Raw genomic sequence first — 24,893 nt, 5'->3', positions numbered from 1 at the left:
AGACTGCATTTTCACATCCAGCACAGCTAGTACTGCATGGGGCTGCTTTGCTGCCTAAAACTGCACATCCAACAGCAGTCTTGTTGGATGTGCAGAGTGTAGCAGAAAGCATATTTTGTCATATTTCAGTACAGCCCATTAGCAGCAGGAAAGGTTTTGAATTAAAAACAAAGCCAGGAGGATTCCTGTATTGAAAGCCATTGTGCTTATCTTTTCCTTTTATATAAATGCAATAGAAAATTCAATAAGCATGAATAAAAATGTTGCTGATTTAGACCAACAATAGAAATACAATAAAGATTTAACACTGAGATAGTTATTTGGCAATCCTGAGGAGAAACTAAGTTATATCAAGGTTTCAGGGTTTGAGTTGAACCTTATGTTTAAACTCTGAAGTGCAGCAATTAAAACTTTGCCTGTAGCAAGTAATTCTGTGAGGTTAAAATGGCGCATGTGTGTGTGGAGGGAAGCTCTGATTTGGCTTTACCTTGTTTTCTACAGTTCAGACGTCTGACCTACAGAAAGCTAACAGTCCTACATCTAAACCCAGTTCCCAATTAAAAATACAATTTGAAAAGCTTTAGGAGACCTGTGGGGCCTCTTTTACAGACGTTTCTGGTCCCATCCCCCAATGAACAAATTAAAAAATATTACCTGGTCCCCTGTTGGTTCTGCAGGCTGACACTGTGTTTTCATTAATACATTGTTAGGGTAATGACAGTGTGCTGATGTTTTTCTCCAAATACAGGAGAAGCCATCAGGAGCACTGAAGTTCTGTGCCTTTGCAAACTTTGCTATAAGGAAAACTTTTAAAGAGGGATTATAAAACCACAAAATTTTAGGTTTTATGATTGTTTGTAATTATCTTGTACCCTCCCATTCTGTACACATCTTTTTTTAGCTTTGCATGGAAAAAGCATACAAATTAAATTGGATAATATCCCATAACCAAGACTACACTAGTTTTGATTTTATGTAAAACCTTATAACTACCTGAAGGTTTTACCCATTTAGAATTGACTTAGAAATAAAGTATACAATTAACTTATTGCTGTATCTTAAATTCAAAAATTAAAATAGTATTTTGTTATTTTTCAGACAATCAATTGTTACCTAATAGATAACAATGGATTTATTTTAGTGTCTGAAGACTATCAACAGGTAAGTGCAAGATTTTTGTTGAGTCTTCTCATGTAACATATTAATTTAAAATTACTTTTTTTAAAATAGGCCACCATCTGAAAATCATAAGGAATTAGTAATATAAAAAAAATTCCTTCTACAAAGAATGTAAGCTTTTTTCTCATAGGAACTCAGTTTCTTTCTCGCATTGGAGCAGGGTCTGTTCTTAAACTCATAAATGTTCTCTTTGAAGACCTTTCTCACTGCAGAAGTGTCTGTCTTCTGTAAGAGGCTTTTGCTCCTAGTGGAAAAAGTCTCTGTGCCATTTTTGTCACATGGAAAGGTTGGGAAGGGAGAGGGGGAGGATACAGAGCTTTTACATCCAAACTTAAGATAATGAGATTTTACAGAGCTGTTGGCTGAGGAGTTTGTTTTCTGAAGGGGATTACAGCCATTGAAGGATTAAAACTAAGCACTCAGCATCATAATGGAGAGGACAAGAAATATGATTATTAAAGAATCATAGAATGTTTTGCTCAATCCTGCAAACCTTATGAAGGAACCATCACCATTCTCATTAACTTTTGCCTGAAAACTGCTGGGATGGTGCCCCAGTCATGTCAGAATTGTCTGAACTTGAATTTTTTAATATGTTTGGATTGTGAATAGGAATAGCCACACTCCTACTTAGTCCTCAGCTGAATTAAATTTGTTATGATGAGCATGGCCTAAGAAATGCACTTATTATGGAAGGATCTTGATACACTGAAAACCTGTTTGCCTATTTCCCCTTTTGTTGTTGTTACTATTTACAGATGCACAGCTGTGACTTGTGTCAGTGACTGGCCAGCTCATAGCTGGCTGTGGCCACTAATGATTAGGAAGAGATATTTCTTTCGGTAACCACCTGACAAAAGCCATTGCGTATTCCTATGAACATTTTGGTCAACTGTTGCACCAGAAGTAGGCTGGAAATGTGTTCTGACCTGTTTTATTTGTTAAATGTATCCCAGTCTAAGAGGCACAGCAGAGAGGTCTCTATGTTTATATCAATTTATCATATTATTACCTTAGTGTATGTCTGTTTTAGATCTATAGTGTGTATACAGGCTGTTGTGGGTAGAGAAGTGGGATGATGCCTTATCAATTCCTGACCCATGTGGGGTTGCTTCTGCACTGTTTTTCTATCAGCTTTCCAAACATGACCTGAACTGCTCCGAGAATCAGGGGCAGAGTAATTCTTCTGAATTGCAACTAAATCCTGATGTATTAAAAAAAAATAATAACCTAAGTGTAACTGCTTGGGGGAGGGCTGGCATTTACAAAGGGAGCTTTTGTGGAGAGAACTGTCACTGAAATGTCTTCATAAGACTGGTGCAGGACTTGACAAATCAGGTTTATTGCTATCTAAGGTTATATGAGGCATTTATGGTTTGGAGTTTCTTGACGTTGCCTGCCTCTCCAATCGTTAGGGTAATCTTTCTTCATCAGTCAGCCAGGGCTGTTGAAGCTGGTATTTTTAGTCATGTTCCTTGTGTTTCTAGGAGACTTTACATACCCATATGTTTTGGAAAATGTTCCAAGGCTCCCCTGAGGAAATGAAAGGGGAAAAAAAAAGCCAATACTTGCCTTTTAGGTGGAGGAATGCCTTTTTTTAGCTAGGGCTGTAACTTCTCTGCCTGCAAACTCCCAGGTGCATACTTGAGGTCAGCTAAGTTCCTTGTAATGGAATTGGGGTTTAGTTCATACAAAACCTATGGAATCCATGCAATCTGAGAGTGTAGTGCCCTTTCCCCCTCATAAATTGTGGGATTTCTCCCTTTAAACAATGAAGAGAAATATCCAATCCTCCTGGGAGCTGAGGCTCTAAAATAAAACAGGTCTTCCCAAGGTAGAAAAGTGCTGCACTTGCAAAATTTTCCACTGTCACATGAATGGCTGCAAATGACGGAGTCACTTCCATCTTACTGACCAAATTTATAACAGCAATGTTTGTTTTCTCAACAGAGATTTATTTTTATTAGTCCACAAGTACTGAATAGGGACAAAATGAGTAATTCATCAAGCTGAGTGGTTTTAAGTATGAAATGACTCTGAATGGAGGCAAAATTTATAGGATTGATGAAATGTACTGTTCCAGCTCCTTAAACAGGTCATACAGGAATTATAAACAATTTTTTTTAATGATTGTTTTTGAAATCCTCTCACAACGTGTTTATATCTTTTTTGAGTAATATTTTAATCACAAGAGTTTGAGATCAGATTTGTGTGTTTTCTTTACAAGCTTTAGGTTTGGAAGGCTTTTATTTTTGCTATTGGATGTTATATAATGTACCTCAATATATTGTTTAAGCTCTCACATCTGCTCAGGAGTAATAATATAATCCCAACAATTTGCCCTGACTGGGAAGTCCTCTTCAGATTTTATGTAGCAGCAGTCCTGAAAACCTGTCTATGTAGCTTTCAAAGCCACTCTTGTCAGATCTTGTCAGATATGCCAATTTAAATTGCATCCAGTGTTGTTTTGCATTTATCTATGCTTTTAGTAATTCCTTGCATTTTCCCTTTACAGACTGGTTACTTTTTTGGGGAGGTTGAAGGGGCTGTGATGAACAAATTACTAACAATGGGCTCTTTCAAGAGGTAAGAATTAACATTTTATCTCTTAAAAAATGTTCTAACAAAACATTTAAAATCATGTAAAAGAAAGCCAAGACTGGGGATGTGGCTGGATTCTCATCTATACCTCTGTATCTTTTCTGTACAATCTGAGTGTAATTTGATGCCATACACATCAAATATTGAGAGTATTGGGGTCAGCCTGCAGGGAGTTGCTTATTAAAGAATGGTTTATTTAAATGTAATGCTAAAACTGTGTCACTTTCCTCTTCCCACTGGGCTCAGGTGGAAAAGGGATTGGGCCATATCCACTACTGAGCAGTTTTAAACAGCTCTAAAGCAAAACATTTATTCAACATTATCATTTTGACCTGTAAAAACTTTGAGATTGCTCAAACTAGACAGTGCAAAACATCCTGCTATTGAAGGGAAAATGTGTCCTCCCATAATCCATCTCCATTCACATGCTAACATACCTTTGAACGTGGTTGTGACTATTGACCTGGTCTCACTATCATGATGACATTAAAAACTAACAGTGATTTTATGTGTTGTCCTTTGAAATAAATTATGCACTCTGGGGAATAAAGAATAAAATTTTCCTTTAACCTGTAACTCAACATTGGAATCTTCATGGCTCTCACGTGGTCTAAGAGCTGTTCATGTGGTCTAAGAGCTGTTCTGTACCCCTTTGTCCTCTTCAGCACAAGAAAATTGCTTTTCTACTTTTCCTTTTTATTTTCCTGTGCATTTCTAGTATGAATAAAAAGACATATCACTGCTGCCATCCACCACTGACTTTAGTTACCACCTGTGAGGCTGTGTACAGAGCCTCTCTGAATCTCTCTCTGGTTTGTGGGCTTGCTTGGTAAATCAGCTCCCCTAAAGGCAGAAGTTTTCAGTGCATGGCAGCTGAGTACCACTCCTGTAAATGACTGACCTGAAATGTGAGCATCTAGCATTCATGCAATCATCCCCAGTCCTAATTTTGTGAGGGTGGCAACTTTTTTTGCATTTAGCACTAAATTTTTAACGTATGCTGTAGAAGGAAGTAAAATAATACCTGTTTATAGACTGGATTTGGCAATGAAAGAATCTGTTTGTACAAGAGATGAAGCATTTTATTTAATGCAAAGGACAAAATACAGTAAAAACAAAGGGCTAATATTTTAACTTGTTCCAATTTGGTTAGTCCTGCCCAACAAAGCATTTCAAACAGAACGTCTACTCAGTGATTGACAGTGGTGGGTGCCACCATTGAGAAAATAGGCATAGCTTGAGAGTTCCTTTTCAAATGGAGTGGGTGGATCTTCGGACTGGACCATTGGTTAGGATTTTGCTGGTCTTGGTCTTCATTATCATAGATAACAAGGGCATAGGGTCAGTGTAACTGAGCTGCATACTAAGGAAAATGTAAACACAATGAGCCAATTATTCGACCATGATAAACTGACCATTGCAAATCAGTTAAAGATGGGACAGAATCAAAGTGGAGTCGTTGCAAGTGAGCAACTTCCCCTACAGCGGAAAGCAGCTGCTGGATGAGAAACCCAACAAACTGTCTTTGAGCTGTGTTAGATGAGGCCTTTAAATAATTTTTTCCAACAATATGAAGAAGAAATCTTCATTTTATTCATCTTCATAGATGAAGGAATCTTCATGTATGAAAAATAGAAGCATTCACAATATTTTTAAGATTATTAATTTGTCTGTGTGGAGATTGTGTTTTGCTTTTCCAACATTCATTTATATGAAATAAGTAGAAAAAAAAAAAGACTGCTTGGTGCAGTGGCAAGATCTGTCAGCAGTACCATTTCCCTGAGAGCACAAAGTGGGAATTGCACAATTATATTGTCATTGCTGCTCTTACCATGGGGGCAAAGCAGAGAGTGAGCTCTGTCATTGCATTTCATTCTGATAATACCCAGAGCCATCCTTCAATTTGTTCTTACGTGGCAGGTGAATTTTATCACCCTGCCCTGCTTGAGCTGGTTGTGCTCCCTTTTGGGTGAGTTTGGCAGGTTCTGGGGAGGCTGATGTGCCCTGCAGAAGGGTTTGCTGATGGCTCCAGCAGCCGTGGGGGTGGGAGTGCCCTCGTCCTCCAGGGCAGTGGCCCAAGTGGCAGTGCCAGTGTGTGCTCCCACCTCAGGGCTCCTGCCAGCTCCAAGCCTCTGCACCCACAAAAGGAATGAAATAACTCTTTGTCTCTTCTCCCAACTACTGCAAATTTGGAGTGATACAGAAGTGCTTTGTGGGATCGAGATGGAAGTGTTAGACAAAAGGGGGCTGTTTGCTGCTGACTGTATTTCTTTTCAACCTGCAGCAGGATGAAATTCAATTTTTATGTTCACTGTTTATTTTTTAAAGTGAACTTAAATACCTCCTTCCCTCCTCAATTTCTTTAAACTCAGTACTTCTTTTGAATAATGTGTGCATATTTATGTATGTATATTTTCTTAGTTTATGGGGTTTATAATTAGGGAGAAAAACTATATCAGTGCCTGCACAGCAACGTGACATGCTCTATGATTTCATTTAGCAAAATTATGTTTATCTTATACCTTAAGTATTGCACACAATTAAATAATTTAAATATGATTTAAATGTATTATTAAATAAATTAGGATGTGCTTATGTAAAAGTATCTGCTTCACATAACTTAGAAAAGATTCTTTAAGGTTTTCTCAGCACTTTGTTTATATAAAAACAGTGAAAAAAAAATTTAACAGCTCAAGCCATGAAAATTTAAAAAACCAAAAAACCAACACTAACATCAGGAAAATTAAGGGCTATCAAAGCAATGAGATCCCTAAAGAAATAAGCATAATAAATCTCTAAGAGAAAATGAAACATCTCTTGACTTCCAAGAACTTTTACCCTTTCCAGTAGGAGGAAAAACTAAGCAATTCTATATAAAAACCATGGAAGCAGCATCATTTCCTCTTACAGTTCTCTTTCTACCAGGCATCCTCTTACATAGAAGAGTCTATGCGTTGCTATTTGACATTTAGAAATTTTGTAATTTTGATATTTGTCAATATTGCTATTTGATCAGGTTGTCAGGATGTGTGACTGAAGTGGCACACCCCTGAAATACAGCTTTGCCAGGAGCTAAGGCTCAGTCATTCAAGTTCCTGTTGCTCTGAGAGCTTCTCTTGTTTCCCAGTTTTTCTTGTAGCACAGATCCTTCATCCGTGCTCTCCACATGCACCAAGGGGCAGACTTTCATCGATCTGTCTTGATTTGCTTTATAAGCAAAACCCATGAGTGTTTTTTGCCCTAGGTTATGAGTATAAAAGAAATTCAGAACTCTTTTCTTCTCCTAGAAAGTATTTAGTAAATTCTTAAGGCCAAATCATGAGAACAGTAACTAGTTGCTTAACAACAGGACACAGTTTTCACTGACGCAGCACAGCATCCAAATGAAGGATATTTTTTTTATTTTGGCCAGCATTTAATATTTAAACATTTTATTAAGATATTCTTAAATTTATTTGGGTTTGGGTTTTTTTTGGTTTTTTTTTTGTTTTTTTTTTTTTTTTTTGTGCTAAATTGACACATTTAAGTTTGTGTTTATTTTCACGTGGATTTTTAGAGTCATGGATTTAGATGCCTATTAATTGGGCAAACTGTATATATATGCTTTGGAGAAGATCAGAGGTAGGCAGAAGGAACATTCCAAATTGCAGTTGTTGGACTTGGCATTGGACGTATTGTCATTACCAACAAGGTTTACTTTTTATTTCAGCATTTACTAAATGTGAATCTGGTACCTGCACACTGAAACTCCCACATTGCTGTGGGGTATATTTTCTGTTCATATTTTATTCCTGCAATAGCTAAAATTAATGTCTTTAATCTGAGTTTTAGGTATTGTTTGACTTTGTAAATATTACTTTTAATGTAGTGTATTCAGATACAGAATCAGTTTATACACTTAAGGAGAAACACAGGCATAGTTGTTACATAAATGAGTTCTCATTTCATATTCTGTAAACACAGGCTGAGTTGCAGTTTTTATACATGTTATTCCTGGAGAACCTTGGCAATTGGGAATAGCTGAGCAATAAAAGCAAAGATTCGTGATGACAAGTTTGTTTTGCCAAAATGCTCTAATTTAGCTTTATTCTTTCCACTGATTTTGGTGAAAGGTATTACCCTGGCAGTTTCTGGACACTAATAATGTCAGTGCAGGTGTGAGAGCCAGAGCAGCAAGAGTCTGATGTTTCCTACAGTGTCCTGCTGTCTCCCCACAGGAGCCTCTCTAGACTTAGAAACTGGTTTGCTTTCACACCATTCAGCACTGTCCCTCTTCCCCTTCCTTGTGAGAATGCCAGACAGGCTGCACATCTTAAGTCTGAGTTATGAACATCTTTCCACCAAAAGCAAGCTGTAGTCACCACTGATTTTTCCACAGACTGCTGAGTAAAGCATAAGGTCAATAGTTAGGACTTCTCTATTATTGGCTTCCTTTGTTCAGCTCTTTAAGGCAGTTTTTCTTTTTCTATAGACTGGATGTTTACTTCCATGGTAAAAAGTTTATTATTCCTACACATTATTTGAAACCCACCAAATCTTGAACTGCTGACAAAACATTTGACACTTGTATGCATTGAAGACCTTTCAGCTGCTACAACTGTCATTGGTGGTATTTTATACTACCAAGTAGAAATCCATGGGTGTGATGAAAACCTGGCTGAAAGCAATAAAGGGTACATCTGCCAATATATCCTGTGCTGCTGGTAGGTCTTGGAAGTTTAATTTTCTTGAACCAGATCCAGTGCTCAATTTTAAGTACATTGCAAAGTAGGAGAGTGGAATTTACTCTCTCTGGAAATTGAAAATAAAAGGGTTTTCACTAAGATGTGTTTGGCTGCTGAAGTTACATAAACTGATGATGCATGTTTTGGTTGTGCTAAGTAGCTGATGCTGAACAAAATTGCTCTGTGGACTTCAGATGTGGAAGCTGACAGCGTGGTGGCGTCAGAAGTCTCAGGAATGTCCTCTCTAGCAAGAGCAGAGCTCCCTTGGGAGGTGCTGAGATACAGAGCATGGATTTGGGCACACAGATGGATTTAGGAAGTTGTGTTCCCTTGCTATGATCAGTTGGACACCACACGGTCAGCTGCAAACAGTTACTTAAAGCTGAAGCACAGTCACTTCAGAAAGGATGATCTGGAAGCCTTTCTTCTGCAACACTGGGTTAAGTCCTTCAGAGTGAGAAGTCTATTTTCTAAAATCTCAGAAAGACTTTAGCAGTAAAACAACACCCTGGAAATGACACCTGAGCAAAGGAACACTTCAGCATCTTAGGCAACTCATTTGACTGCAAATGCTCCAATACCTTTCATAAGGACTAGGGCTGCAAGACTTTTACTTTCCTATTATATTTATAATAAAACCAAAACAACTGGATTTGAAATTGTGAATGCCTTGGAACCCATATAATACCATCTATAGTGGCAGAGAATCAGGAACTGCTTCAGTATATGGCAGTGGTCAGGTTTCAGCATGGTTATCAGCTTCATGCACTGATTTTTGAAGTGTGCTACAAAATTCTTATTTGTTTCTGGGTCTTTAAAGAATGTTTTGCAGTCATGTTTTCACTGATGTATTTTGCACATCCTGTGCTATAATTGTTTGAATCATCTTTAGAAACTTTGAGCTAGGTGATGAACAGCCCACTTTGAAAGTTACTGAGACAGCAATGCAGTTTTAAACCCAAAACTTATTCCAGACTTTTGTTCAGAAAACTAAATAACTTTCTAAGAATTTGCTCCTTTTAGGTTTTTTTTGGTTTTCCCTTTTTTAACCTGGACACATTAGCTGATTTCTCATTTTTCCTGAACCAGAAGCTTCACACTGGAAAATTAAAATATATTTACTCAAACTAAACTAATCTAACTAAACCACAGATGATATCAAGCCCTTCAAAGTTCTGCAGTGTTCCACATAATTTTGAGGTTGTTCATTAAAACTCTTCTCTTCTGCCATCACTCTAAAATTTATTCATTTTTTTTCCCTGTTAAATAAAGAATGTTTTAAGTACATTTATTTATTAGTTTTTTTTCCCTTAATCATAGTGCAATCTTAGATTGCTGAATACCCCCTACAATAAAATAAGACAATCTACAAAAAATATAACCTAGTATATTGGAATGCAGTATTAATCATATTTCTGGTTATTTGTGGGAGTACATATTTCAGTCTTTTAACACATTCTTATCTTTGAACATTTAAAGAAACTATTGACTCTATCAGAATGCAATAATTACATAAGAAATGTAATCCAAGTTAAAATACTGAGGGGGGAAAGGCTTTTATCAATACCAAAAATTAAGTTCAAATGATAATAGATCTTTCACATGACATCATAGTAGTATATATATTCTATTTATAGTATAGAATAGTATAACAGTGCATATATATGTACTAGTATATATAATAGTATTATAACAGTAGTTGATTAACACTGCTTAGCAGAATAATGAAGTCCACTGATTGACCATTAAGTTCTGCTGTGTGAAACTGAAAGTTGAGACATTGATTACACTTCCAAACATGGAACAGTTACCAAGCTTAATAAATATATTGAAAAAATATTTACAATGAATACAGAGAAAACAATGTATTCTGCTTCTAAGGCTAGGTATTAAATGAAGCAAGAGGGGACTCTTTCACCCATATGGAATTTCTTGATACTCTGCACAGAGCACAATAATACCATTAATACCTCTAAACTGCCCTTCTCTATGCATTTATCTCTTGCCTCCATCACTGGGTGGTCCAAGTGCACCCACACCACCACCATGCTTGGATCCCAAGGAATAAAAGAGTCGATAAGGCTGGAAAGGCTGAGCTCTAGAAATTCCTTTCCAGGGGCTGGATCCTGACCATGGTTAAAGGATGAAAAAGAAGGAAGGGAAAAGCTAGGGGAAGTGGTGTATTTCTGCATGCCACAGAGGCAGCACAGCTTACACCGTGTACTGCTCTGTTTGTCTTGGCAGATCTGGGTGCGCGGATCTGGCTGTGGGCGGGATTCTGCCAAGGATGGTCAGTGTTCGACTCACACCATGTTTAGGTCTCCAGTTATGCGTTTGTCTCCCATGTGCCTCTCTCTGCCAGTCCACAAAACAATGGCTTCCTAGCCATTTCTATTCTCAGCATAAGAAAAAAACAATAATATAAGCAGGATAACCATGTGCTAAATGTTTAGTTGAAGCTGCAGCATCCAATATATCAGAGATTTTGTCTGTAAGCCAGAAAGAAAATATAGACATAATAAAGAAGCTTTTAGTGATGTTTGCTGTCACAAAAATAGATCAGAAAAATAAAATATACTCTCTACCACAATGGAATGCAATGTTTTATTGGTACCGCTTGCAAGGTTTCATGGCATGCAGTGCAGGATACCTCATGGTGATGCTGAATGCATTTCATGACCTGGTTTTGGCAGCTTCTGGGACATCCTCTGTGTAGCTGAATTTGTGTGCTCTTCTTTCCTCTTCACTTAGAAGCAAGGCACACATTGCAAAACATTTTAGTCCCATCTCATACCTCTATTAACCATCTCTGTCCAGTTGTGTTCCCTTGTCCCCCTGGTGATGCAAAAGTCAAATGGAAATGTTTCCAATAACAATAGTGAATTCTCTAGATTTACACTTGTTGCAAATTATTAGTTAAAGATTCTTTACATCTGCTACAGATTTTAAATGCTTTGGTTTTGTGGATTGAAAAAGTTAATTGATTGTTCTATGGACAGACAGATTTAGATAATCACAGTAATTCCATGTACTAGCTCTGAGTTCTGGATTTTACATTTAGATCTCTGAAGTGTTTCGATGATGAGTAAGATTGCAAGCATAAGTAAATTTCCCTGTTTACTATGCATCTGAGGAGGCTTATACCATAAGTTGATTACAGCAGGTAGCTGGAATATTTTGCCTTCATGAAAAGAAGCAACGGTAAACCCATCCTGCTTCAAATATCTGTACTGTCAGTGCACTGAAATTCCACCTCTGTCTCCTTCAGCAGCAATGCCATGTTCAAAGCAGTTGTGCACTGAGATGCTGGGACTGTAGAAGAGGGTTTCTGCTTTTACTGAAGTTTGAGTGGTCTGTTGTGCGAAGCCTCTCAAATGCATACACTCTTTCATTTTCTGGGGCTAAATGTGCTGATCTTAGTCCAGAACCAATTGTTTTAGCATTGTGTTGGATGTGTATTCTCCTCCTCCCCACACTGTTTATGCCATCCTGTGTTCACTCTCTGCGTATCTTCCCTGGTTCCTCCCAGTTATGCTTTTGCTTTGTTCTGTAGTCTGCTAAAATCCTTACAGTTTTCACAGCATTTCTTACACTCTTTTGTGTAACCTGTATCTTAACAATCCCATTCCCTCTTTCCCTCCGAGCTGTTACAATTTTTATTTTCCTGTCCACTTTGTGAGCAGAATGTTCCATATCATCATTTTTATTCCTCTGTGTTTTCTTCTTTTAGTCAAGCAGTTTTCTGTTCTTCCCTGTAGAATTACACTTTATGACTACCAGGCCATGTGTAGGACAAACAAAGAGAGTAGCGACAGTGCCCATAGCTTACTGGACGTAAGTACAGCACGTCTCATGAGCATCTTTCCATGCCATCATCAAAGAAAATTGCTGCAAATATCTCATGGCCCTTGTAAGGCTTTTCTTTTGATTTGGAATGCTTACAGCTCTCGTGTTTATCCCAGAGCATACAAGGGGTGGTTTGTTATAAACTAATGCAAAGTGTTCTGGTTTTTCGAGTTCAATCATTTTAATGCTGGGCCACCATTTCGGAGGTTCTGTCAGAAAGGTCTTTGCACTGTATGAATGTGCCTGCTTAGGAATTTGTAAATTTGGCAATAGACTGTGTTTTGTCTAGGGGACTGGAAACACATATGCCTTTTCTGTATGTAAACATGTAATTCAAATTAAAATTTGAGATTTTTTTTTTTATACAAAAGGAATGGTTCATTGACAAGGCATGCAAGTCAGTGATTTTAACAATTTCTTCTTCTTAGTATTTAAACATGTCTTTTAAAGTATAATTTCAATGCATTTAAGACCTTTGTTGCAATTTGAGTGCAAACCCTGTCCCTCTGCTAGGCTTGATTAGAGACAATCTGGGTCTTGCCAAGGCAACACTTCCTTATTGCTAAATCCTCTATCAGGGTAATAATCCCAAGGATACCTTGTGACCATACATCCACTTTGCTGATTGCTGTAATAATCTGTTAGAATTTATCAGATGTTAGATAGAGGTTTTGCATATTAAAAAGGAGCTGTTTTCACAAATAGATGAGAGTAATGGCATGAAAAAATTTTTATGTAAAGAGAGCAGCAGCAAAACACTGGCAATTTTGCCAGTCTGGAAAAGTTGCCTGATAGTATTTATTTTTAAATGCACATCTAACTATAGAAAAATATAGATATAACTAGAAAAAAAAAAAAGAAAAACAACCTTTAATAATTTTGTACATTTGGGGGTGTTTTTATTTACATATTTACATGATTGTGGTTTTGATATGCCTGGACTTACGGCATTTATCAGTTTGTTATCCACTAAAGTCTGAACCCTAAAAAAGACCATCTTCCCATCATAAATACTAGACTGCAACGAGACCTAAACTATTAGTGAAATAGATCAGGCTGCTGTGAAACACATTTGCATGAAATATCTTAAAGTATATTACAACTCTTAACAACAACCTTCTATCCAAAACTTGGGACTTCAGTTCAGTTTGCCTAAGCACTCAGCAAGTAGAGCTGGAGAATTATCCCTTAAAAAGTGGGCTCTAACCCAAAACTATATTTTTTAATTATTTCAAAATTTTTCAGGATACCTAGGGAAAAAAAAAAAACCCTGCATCTGTTATGGCATACACTGAGACATGTCAAGGATTTTTTTAATTTAAATATAGTCAAGCTCTTCAAACTTCAAGAGAGTTTTGGTGATCCTAAGTATGAAAGATGAACATAGTTTTAGGTTATTATTTTCTTGTTGATTCAGTCACTTCTATCTACCATGACTATTGAGAAAGTATAAAGAGAACAAGCATTAAAGACACATAGGGCTGATTCCTCATTTTTCTTGTTTTTTGTCCAGTTTTTGACTCATAATGTTATTAGACGATATCCAGTATAATTTCTGCTTAAGTAAAAGTTTTACTCACAAATGTTTATCCTTCCTGTTAAGAACTTTGGTTTTATAAATACAGGAATAGAGACAGGGACAAGATAGCAACTCCCTAAAAAGTTCCTATTCTAAGCAGCACAGACATAGAGAAGAGGCATCAGAGACTCTATCCCAGCCTTTTAGACTGTGGGAGTGAGGTGATAAATTGGGGATGGACTAAACTTACAGATCACCAGGTCCATTTCTTTATCAGAATAGTTTTGCTTCTTAACAGCTCTCCAGATACTTTGTTATTTAGCACTTCTTTTGTTTTAATTGTTCCAAGACCTACTTGATTCTCCATAGAACCACTTTGTTGCAAATGTAGCAGCGCCATGGAGCGACAGAACAAAATTGTTTTGGCTCTCAGTGGTGGTTTAAATATGTAGAGAGAATAAAACTCCTGCAGTTTTTGTTGCAGTTTTTGAAGAAAGCATCTGTGAGTGGAAGAGGGTCTCAAGTAAAATCACATTTCATGAGAATGCATTTATATCAATGTAATTACATGTTTATTCTGCTGGAATTTCAAAACAAAACATGTTTTCATTTTTTGTAGACATTAATGTTTTTTTTTCCAATACACTGGGGTTTTAAATTTCAATTAATTTCTAGTATTAAAATAGTTACTAAAACACATGGTACATTTCACACTAAATAAGTATTCTTCATAAGTAATAGCAAATACATTGTTTTACATGAAATTTTGCATTATGAAAACAAAAGTATACAGCACATTTCATTACTTGGGCATGAAATTTCAGGGTTTTTGATTTGGAATGAAAATAAATAAGCTGTCCCACAGGGCTGACATTTGCTTTTCTTTCATCTCCTGGAAAGTCTTGTAGTTCTTTACCTTTTCCTATAAGACAGGGCTTGACAGGTGAAAATCTCAGACATTTTTCATTCTGCTGAGTTGTGATCCCAGCCTTCCATGGCATTGAGTCCTTTGGGTCTGTGAGTCCTCAGCCCTGCACAGAAACTTTCTCTATGACCCCTGAAAATTTGAGTTGTCCTGTTACTGCTCTGCCAAACAGCACTGCTTCAGTGAGTGCAGATTTGTGGTGGTTTAGCATGATTTTAGATATCTGAGGAGGTCTGGCATTCTGATTTCTATTTGGTAAAATAATCCGTTTGTATTTAACAGAGTCGGCAGAATTTTATTCAACTAGGACATTCTAATAAAGATGAAGGAGACAAGGAGAAATTCCAAATTTCTGGAAGCTGACTTTTCTGCCTGGCTTTTTTTCATGACAGATTAATCCTATTAATAGTCTTTTCAAAAATGAAATATTCAGAATATATCACAAGTGCTGTCAACAGAGGATTTTCAAAGGATTTGCTGCATTTGTTATGATCCAGAAAAACAGAGGGAGGAGGGAAATAAACTTCTTAAAGTGCTTACAACTGGATTGTCAAATGACACAGATAAACATTTAGGTAAATTCAGACTTTTCTGAGCCTAATGAGGCTGAGTTAATGAATAGAGATTTGCATTCAAGCCTGTGAGTCGCAGCCCAAGAAAAGCTCATTTTATCTACCCGAACTGTTCCTCTAGCAATAGCCTGGGAAATAGGAACCCCTAGAGGTTAAAGATTTAAGAATCATCTGCAAGAACTTTTCTTTTTCCACTGATAATCTGTGTATATGACCAAGTAGGATAAAAAGGAAATTTCATTACTTATACATTTTAATAATCAGAATAATATTTCTTGATCATTATAAAAGAGGTTTTTATGCTCCATATGCATTTGAATAACCAAAGGATAGTTTTTACATGAAGAATTCAGTTAAGATATAATTGCTGCATGTTTTGACTTTTTATTAAATGAGTTTCTTCTCTCCAGCCTTATAATGCCTTCTTTGCTGCAGTAAAGTGGATCATGACTGAACTTGTCTTGTAAGTATATTTCATCAAGAATGTAACAAATATTTCTATGAATGACTAAATACTTGTACTTTTGAATATTAGCATTTGTACCTTTTGTATTTAACATGCATCGTGATGCTTTTCTTGGATGATTTTAAATATAGCCATATTTGTCAAATTTTTTTCCAATTTCGCATTTTTGAAATCTGAATTTTGGCTGTATGACTGCAGTTTCACTTTTATCACATTCATGGTCTTCACTTATATCTGCATGTCTTTGTTTAGCAGATCACAATACACAACCCAAATTTCTTTCTGTGGTTATTATTGTTAAATATTAGATACATGTCTGGCTGTTTGTGATGCTGCTTGGGTGGGCTGCTGTGAGAAGAGAAACTTGTTACCCTGACTCACTGTATGGTTTATCACTTCATAAAGTTCTGTAAGAAGGACCCATTACAGTGCCAGAAAAGGTGTACTTGGATGTTGCTGAATTTTTCTATCTCCACTAATACTTAAAAAATTCCCAGTTAATTCATAATGATCATTATCTTTAAGAGAAGGTGCCTAAGAAATAGCAATATCACATTAAGAAGAGGAAGCCTTAAAATGTGTTGGTTATTAAGCTATATGTTTTATTATTCTTATCTGAAAGCAGAGCTGCAGATATGAGTGAATTTTATTTTACTGACATAGAACTGATTATTTTTCTTGTAGGCTTGTTTAATTGTAAATTGTATGAGCTTTTTTCAAAGTTCAGAATAAGAGTTAAGGAGAACTAAATTAATGACTGCTGCCAGAGGGCAGAGATTGATCTGAAATGCAGTTTTCTAAGTGAATATAAAGGAAAGAAATTATGTTAAAATTATACTGATACTGCATTTCACAGCTTTTAGAATGTTAAAACCTTCTATGTTCATAAGTATTGTAGATTCATGGGCATATGATGAACTGGATGTTGGTTTCACATTCTTTATTTTACAACAACTGATTGACTGATACATTTCAATCCATTCTTCCAAGGAAATCATGGTGTATTTCAGTTCTTCACAATTTAGTTAGAGTTGATTAGACTATGATTAATCTTTTCTGCCCCTCAAAGTAAAACAGCTTTATTATTTCAATTTGAGAATTAAGAAAATAAACTATTTTTTGTGTACTCCTGCGAGGTAGCCAGGATAGTTATAATCCCATGGCATTTTACTAAAGTCAAAATACCCATATGATAAAGAAATAATGTTCAACAGCAAACATAGTGTGTGCTGCCATTCATTGAGAGTTTTAATGGACACTACAAATAAAATAAATATTTTAAATTAAAAAGGGATAAATCTATGATTTATTGATGGGGTTAGTTTCAGAATAAATTTTCAGAAGGAAAAAAAAAAGCCAGTAAAAATATGAGAATAGCAGTAGGTGCTAATCCCAGAGTTATGCCAGTAACTTGAATTTCAGTTCTGTGTTAGCTTTTATTTAAAATAGGATTAACGTTATCAAGCTACTGCCAGTTTAGTATTTTGAAAACATTCTGTGGGGTAATGTGAAAACTCTAATAATTTCTCCAGGTTCCTTGTGGAATTTAATCTATGCAGTTGGTGGCACTCTGATCTAACAGCTAAAGGTAAGTGTGACTTTTTTTCCCAGCATAACCACAGAAATGTCTAGAGTAATTTGGACTTTTAAAATTCAGATGTGTGTACACTGTTTTAGATTAAATAATAAACATCTGATAATAGTTTTTCTCCCATGCCAGCATTTTTTCTTTGTTAATGTTTCCTAAAACACAAGAGAATTAAGATCTTCTATGAATAACCACTAAGCGCTTGTATGCACTCTAGGAACACAGTACACTACTATAAGAGAAAAGTTAAAATAATAGATAATTATTAAATATGTTTTTAAAAAACATTTCTCTTCATTCCAAAACAATCTTTGTGAATAAAGCAATTACACTGTTTTAGTTATATGACTTGTTGGTTTGTTTGTTTTTTTTTTTCTAGAGCTGCCATAAATGTAGTGGAGTTATTGTGCTGGAAAATGCTATTTCAAAAGTGTACAGAAATATGACCATCCCTATTATTTCATACAAAACTAATTTTTAAAGCTTAAGATAGTGGGGTTTATGCTAAAAAGGGCTGATCTTTATTTTGTTTTATCTTTCAATTCAAAATAGACATTTAAATGTTTTAAAATTCAATTTATTCAAAATATTTTTTTTAAATGCAGAAGCTTCATTCGAAATAATGGAAATTTTTAATAGTTCCACTAAGAATGGGAAGTTTTCAGTGTAAGCTGCCTTTCTATATTTTAACAGACTTTTTATGGGATTTTTAGAAGTGTTGCTCAAAGTAAAGGGCCACTTTACAAGAGGAGTGCTCTTCAAGTGACAATTTAATAAGCAAATTGTGCTGGTGTCATTGACTGGTGTAAGGATTTCAACTCAATTCTTCAGCTTCATATTTGCATATTTCTTAGCAAAGCAGGGGATAAAATTGCTGCTTTAGGCTTCATTTAATATTTGCATTGCCTGGATACTAGGCTGTCTTTATGCCAAAATAATATCCTGTCTGAAGCTAAAATATCAGTCAGGCCCCTAAAAACCAAGACCAACTGTTCAGTGATTTCCTGGAGCATGAAGAGAACCATCCCTAACACTGAGGCTGTGAAGGACAGCCGGGTTTGCTGTGCTAGACCCAGAAAATGCAAAACCCTTCCTTGTGCCTGTCCTCGTCCTTGGTGTTTGCAGAGCAGCCAAAGCAGCCAGTGTAAGAAATAAATATGTTTTTTTCAAATCTACTGTACAAATATGCCTTCAGATATCTTGACATGAAACATCTAGTTGCATCTGCATTCTGTGCTAGAGAAAATATCTTTCAAACATAGCATCCTTCTTCGTCCCATGAAAATGAACATCTGATTTGCATTTTGAGAGTGCACTCATTACAAAAGAGGCAATAATAACTTTCAAACTTCCTTTTATTTAAAGCAAAACTATCACTGCAGCTCTTTGATGGACCAATATCGTTGAGAAATTTCCATTCATGTTTTAGTTGACAGTGAAGTTTTAATTTCATGAGTCACTTGCTGCATTTTTCTGATGAGTTAAGAGTAGTGGAAATACCCCCTCAACACACTCTTTGGAATCTCAGTACTTTCAGGGTAGTGTTTGCCCAGCCCATATCTGTTTAGGTAGCAAAGGATGGTTTTTGGAATCAGCATATTTTAGGAAGAAAAAGCAGAAGGTATTTCACAAGAGACCAGGAGAGAAAAGCATGTGCTTAGGCATTGTCTTCTGTAAATTCTGTGTTACCACTAAGAGTTGTCCTATTTATGACTGCACTTCATTAAATTAAAATTAATAAACATGCATATTTATTTTTTACTTAACAATGTTTACCAAAGCTCAGGGGGAAAAAAAATCAGTTCCTCAAGTGGAGAAATTGTTTCCCACTCAAATTGTGATGTTAATAGAATGTAATATACTATGAAGATGCTGGAGGGTCCACACACACCTGCCCATTTACCAAACCTACTATGAAAAATACCTTTGCACAAGATCTTGTAATTGCAATCACATTTGTAAATGAGAAAGAAGAACCCCTAAACCTTGGACTACCCCATCATCTTCTGGACTCTAGTGAGGTGCAGGAAATGTGAGACCCATGAATCTTTTCAGCCTTTTCAGCCTCTTTGTTACACAAGCCATATGTTGGTACAAGTAGGTAGGCTCAAAACACAGGTGATAAACTCCAGTCATTCCTGACAACAGATAAGGAGAACAGAAGAGAAAGGGACGAGGTGCAGTAGAGCTAGTAAGACAATTTTCTAAAAAATACTGATTAAATATCTCACAACCAGAGTGAGAGCATCAGAAATAACAAAACTTTTCTGACCAGCTTTAGTACCTCCTTTGAGAGCTGTGCATTTGGTTGAACAAATTTTGGGGTTTTTTTATTGTATGCAAGAACTGTGAACAGTTCAGAAATGCATGCCCTGGTGTGACTGGAAATGCAGATGTGGTGGCTCCCCTGGCAGTGCTCAGTGGATGCACACTCACTCAAACAGATCATCTCCAGGGGAAGGTCTGTCGAGCCCAAGAGCCTGTTCTGTGTAATCTATTTTTGTCATACCTCATCTTGTTTTCCCACTTAGCAATTAGTTTAAGATAGGGCTAACATTTGTGCTGATGTGCAAAGTGTATCTCTGTGTTAAGGAACAATGAAGGGCTGGGGAGGAAAAAGAAAGGGAATGAGGGAGAAACAACGTGTGACAGATACTTCAGAGTGAGAGCCAGAAGATGTCCTGTAGTTTGACCTTGAACCAGCCCCACTGCTTCCTGGTAACTCAGTTTCCCAATCTTTTGGATGGAAATAGTGACACTTTTCCCTTGCATTGCAAAGCCTTCAGAATAAAGGAGTCTTAATTATTACTATTTTGGGAAGCAGATAACAAGCATTGCTCTTGGGTAAAGTAACTCTTCCGCCTTGCCCACCCACAGAGTTATTTTAACTGATGAAACCCTACAAAGATTCCCAAGCTGTAATATAAAATAGATGTTTTGGTTTCAGTAAAATATACCACACTTTGCATACCAAATAAATGTAAACTCCCATGAATAAAGGTTAGTGATGCACAGCACCACTGAGATAAAAGTGACAGTAAATCCATCTTGGATCTACACAGAAAGAATAAAAACTTGTGCATAAATGTAAAGTAGGTTGGTAATGGCTAAACCATTATTAACTACTTTAACAGTGATGTCTTGCAAAATTACATTCCCCGGAAAACTTTTTTTTTTAAAATTTAATTGAAAAAATAGTGTTATGCACTGCCTAGGAAATCTCACAGGGTGGCAGAAGCTGAGTAACATTTCCGTTCTCTGTGAGCTCTTCAATACAGCATCTCATGTTGTTCACAATTTTGTGTGCTGTTCTTCTCATGTTAACATCAAGATGTTTTTTGCTGTGCCTATAGCGCAGAGGTTGAAACAAACCCTAGAGCCCTGTGACACAGAATATCCAGCCTTTGTTTCCGAGCGCACTATAAAGGAGACCACGGGGAATATTGCTTGCGATGACTGTTTCAAGTAAGCCCTTTCAATATTTTTTTTATACAACTGTTTGTGACAAAGCAATAAAACTGAATTATTGAAGGCTGTTTTGAAGAATGTAGCAGTCTGTTGTGTTTTATCCTGTGTACTGACCTCTGTCAAGGTGTCATTTCTCCTCTTACAGGGGTCACTTAAAACTTTGATGCTCTTAAATTAAAGCCGTGCCTATTACTTTCTGCAAAAAAAAAAAAAAAAAATGTAAAAGAGATAGAGGTTTATATTAATTTCAAATAGTGAATGTTTTAATACTTTTCCTAAATGCCGGCAGCATTCTAAGGGCATAGGTTGTAAGATTTACATGGAAAAGGTAAGTGCTGTTCAGTCTCCTGTCCAGGAGTGAAACCCTGCTGGATAGGTTAGGAATTCCCTTGTGGTAGAGTGAGATCTGGTTGTTTTACTGGAATGCCAAACAGAGTTTCCTTCTTAGAACTGTTAGTCTGAAAGAGTGGGAGACGATTAAATCTATTCTCCAAACTTTCAGTGCTGGGAAGCTGAGTTAATAATAACAAATCTCACATGACAGTGCTGTAATGTCATTTCTACCAGTGCTCCTGTACTCATCTGTTATAGAGCTAAAAGAAGAGAAAGATTTCAGTCTAGCTTTCTTCTTTCACACTGAAAATGTGTTTTCTCTGCATTCGGTGCCCATGTTCTGTGGCATTTTGACTGTAGTTCTGGTTGATTTTAATTGTGAAATTACATAGGTATTGCTTATGCAAATTTCTGTACTTTGATGTCTCTTAATTGGATTTGCTTTATGCTGAGAGGTTGTCATCACCAGGGAGAATAGTATTTACAGCAATAATTTGTCTATCAATATAAATGTCAGGAAGAATTTATAAGTCAAACAAAAATTGTTACAGCTCGTGCTTTCCAGGCTAAATCAATATGCAATTAGCAAATAAAGGTGAAAATTTTACTTTGAAGTCAATAGGTATGCTTCTGGACTTCTAAATTTTCTCCTTGATATTTTCATTACTTTAAAACAGGAAACAGGAGTAAGTACATTGCAGATAAATTTTAAGTGCTAATATTCACTTTTCATTTACTACTGACCAACTTTTAAGTAGAAGGAAATTGTTAATGTCTAGTATGAATAATTGGTTTTATATGGCTTTGTGGAATAGAAGTATGAGAGTGCTTTGTAAATTGATGCTCTGGAACCCTTTAAGTGCAACAATGGGTCCCACTGCCTGAAAAGTACAAGCTCAACAAAATCAAGCCGTGATTTTTCCACTTGACATATTGAATACAATGAAGGTTACACTGCTGTGAGTGCTTTGTGCCAGCATTGTAGAACTTAAGCAGCCGGTTTTTTGTGATAATTTAACAGAAGGTTACTGAGAAGTTGTGCAACAAATTATCATGCAGTCCTGGAGGTGTTCCAGGCCAGGTTGGATGGGGTTTTCAGCACCCTGGTCTGGTGGAAGGTGTCCCTGCCCTGGCAGGGGGGCTGGAACCAGATGGTTTTTAAGATTTCTTCAAACCATAACCATTGTATGATTCTGTTTAAATATTGCAAACAGACATGATTCCATGCAAAGAAGATTAATTTAACAGGACTAAGTTTTCTCAAAGGAATGCAGATTTTAGTCTGTGTTCCTAGGTAACTTCAGGTCAAAAGAAATAAGTTTCAAAAATAATACAATTCTGCAATACTTGGAATGCACCAAGTTGGAAACTGAGTTTAGTGAAAATTATAGTATTTCAAAAATAATGCACTAAGATCTTTTTCATAGAAAAACATTTTGTGTTCCGCAGTGGAAAAAAAAATAAAAGAAAACCCTGTAAGTTGCAAACTGATCTCAAGGCACCCATTATTTTTCTCCACAAACAATGGCAAAACCTAAAGAAATAATCCAGAAGAACTATTAGATTCTCATGGGAAAGTTGTTCATTATACCGTTTACCCACTGTCATTAACAATCTACAAATTGCATCTAAGATTGCAGACTTCATTGGATTCCAAATATTTTTGTTATAACCCAGGACACTTTCCCGCAGGACAGCTAAGGAATTTGACCCAAAGTCCTTTGTAGACCTACATCTTCTGACCCAGTTTTCTGTTTCATAGCCTCAGTACCAATAAATATTTTTACAAGCAAGTGTATTGCTTAATATTTGTAATTTAAGAATGATGGGATCAATCAGTCAAAATTCAGATTCAATCTTTTATGCAGTAAGTCTGGAGCTGACCCTGTGTCCGCTGCTTAACCTGCACAGCATCACTTTGAGCCAGTGGGGATTGTTTTCTGTGTCCTCCTTGGATCATGTTATAGGTTCATCTGTGATACATAATTGCAAATATTTATTGCAAATATGAGAAGATGTGTAAATATTTACCTGATTATGCACCCCGTCAAATACTGAAAAACTACTTGAAAGACATTAGAAAAGTCAGTATATTGTGAAGAGGTTTGCAGACAAAAGTTGTGCAAATACTCTGATTTAAGCAAGTTTGTGTCAAAAGATACCCCAGTCCCTGGCTTTTGTTCCTGCAATGCCAGGCAGTACTATAGAGCCCTTGTCTGAAAAAGGAGACTAAAAACAGTCTCTTAGTAGAAGTAAAAATGATGACTGATGTTAATTGAAACCATATAATGTTACTTAGATAAGACATTTTGGGACACAAATTCTGTGGTTTTGCTAACAAAGTCACAGTCATAGCCGGCAAGGTCACAGGGTGAGGGGCAGAGGCTCAGTTTTATTCTGTTGTGGGTGTCTGTTACTGATCTTGTAGAAATACTCTGCCCATGCACAGAGGGACAGTTACCAACTGCAGTAATGAAAATTCATAAACATTTCCAATCATAAATTTAATCATGGGCATTTGGATTTAAATTGAAATATCCTAAAATAAATCACACAGTAGAAAGGACTACCTGCTAATTACTTTTTTAATAATTGGCTCACATTTACAGCCTTCTCTGGGAGCTCATTCAATGGAAGGACACCTATACACTTGAGCAGGCTTGGAGTCAGGCACTAAATATACACAGACATATAAAATGCACTTTCTATATGTAAACTTATCTCTTACAAGCAAACGACTTTGGGATAAATTGCAACGTTTAAAAAAGATCTTTAAAAATATAGGTTTTATTAAGAAAGCAGGAGCCTAAAAGAAAATAAGAATTAACATAAGAATGTCATTAGGGTCAGGGTTTGGCTGTCCCACCCCATAATTTGTTGTTATTCAATATCCCAGTGATTATTAAATTAATCTGTTATTTAAACAGCAATCAAAAACAAGTCAGCCCACATTTTCTAAGCACTGTCAACAAGAGAGAAAAACTGGGATTTTTTGAAAAATCTGAAATGGTTTAATATTTCCCAGTAATCTATTCCTTTTTATAGCAGAAAAAAACTAATAAAAAATAAACCCCATTACTTCTGAAAATTTAGATCATAGACTGTTCTATCACAGCCTCAACGTTGAAAGTAGTTAATTGCTAAAGAGAAATATTTTTTCTGTATCAGTCTCAACTGGCACTATTTCTGTGGAGTCAGAACTACACTAATGACAGATGTACTTGGTATGGGCTTTAAAGGTGGTGTGCTGCTCAGAGATGAGTTTCTGATTAGACATCGAGGTTGAAGTTTTAGACTATTGTTATTCAGCAATGCTCACTGGGTACCTCACCAGTTTTTGCCTTCTGGGGATCTCATCATAACAAATTTTAGTTGCACTTATAGTGTCTAGGAAAAGAATCCTTAAAATGTCAAAGTTGTTATAAAATAGAATTGATGATGGCTGTTAAGATTAGAAAATGTTTGCCAGTCTTCTTTGTATATACTCCCATCTCTTTGTAGAACAAACAAAAATGTTTTTGTCTAATTGCAAATCTCATCTATGCATGAAAATTCAAATGTTTTCATTTAGCTTCATTTAGGAAAATACCATTAATTTCAGCTATAACTGCTATGAAGGTTAGTATAGCAATTTAATCATCGGACTATTTATACTATAAGCATATATGTTAA

General features: G+C 36.2%; 1 protein-coding gene across 4 annotated transcripts in view; it reads left to right on the top strand.

The window, feature by feature from the left end:
- The window catches only part of CACNA2D3 (calcium voltage-gated channel auxiliary subunit alpha2delta 3), a 419,754-nt gene that overhangs the window by 381,453 nt on the left and 13,408 nt on the right, over nucleotides 1-24,893 (top strand). For all 4 annotated transcript variants that reach the window (XM_085590607.1, XM_085590609.1, XM_085590608.1 and 1 more), the window contains 6 exons: nucleotides 1,099-1,161; nucleotides 3,695-3,765; nucleotides 12,263-12,338; nucleotides 15,777-15,829; nucleotides 17,365-17,420; nucleotides 20,774-20,885. In XM_085590607.1, the coding sequence (XP_085446733.1) occupies nucleotides 1,099-1,161; nucleotides 3,695-3,765; nucleotides 12,263-12,338; nucleotides 15,777-15,829; nucleotides 17,365-17,420; nucleotides 20,774-20,885 (431 nt within the window). The remainder of the gene's footprint in view (nucleotides 1-1,098; nucleotides 1,162-3,694; nucleotides 3,766-12,262; nucleotides 12,339-15,776; nucleotides 15,830-17,364; nucleotides 17,421-20,773; nucleotides 20,886-24,893) is intronic.

The sequence above is a fragment of the Lonchura striata genome, chromosome 12, assembly GCF_050655825.1.
Source record: "Lonchura striata isolate lonStrDom1 chromosome 12, ASM5065582v1, whole genome shotgun sequence".
NCBI lineage: Eukaryota > Metazoa > Chordata > Aves > Passeriformes > Estrildidae > Lonchura > Lonchura striata.
The sequence above is the reverse complement of the archived record's forward strand: the minus strand, read 5'-3'. Positions and strand labels throughout refer to the sequence as shown.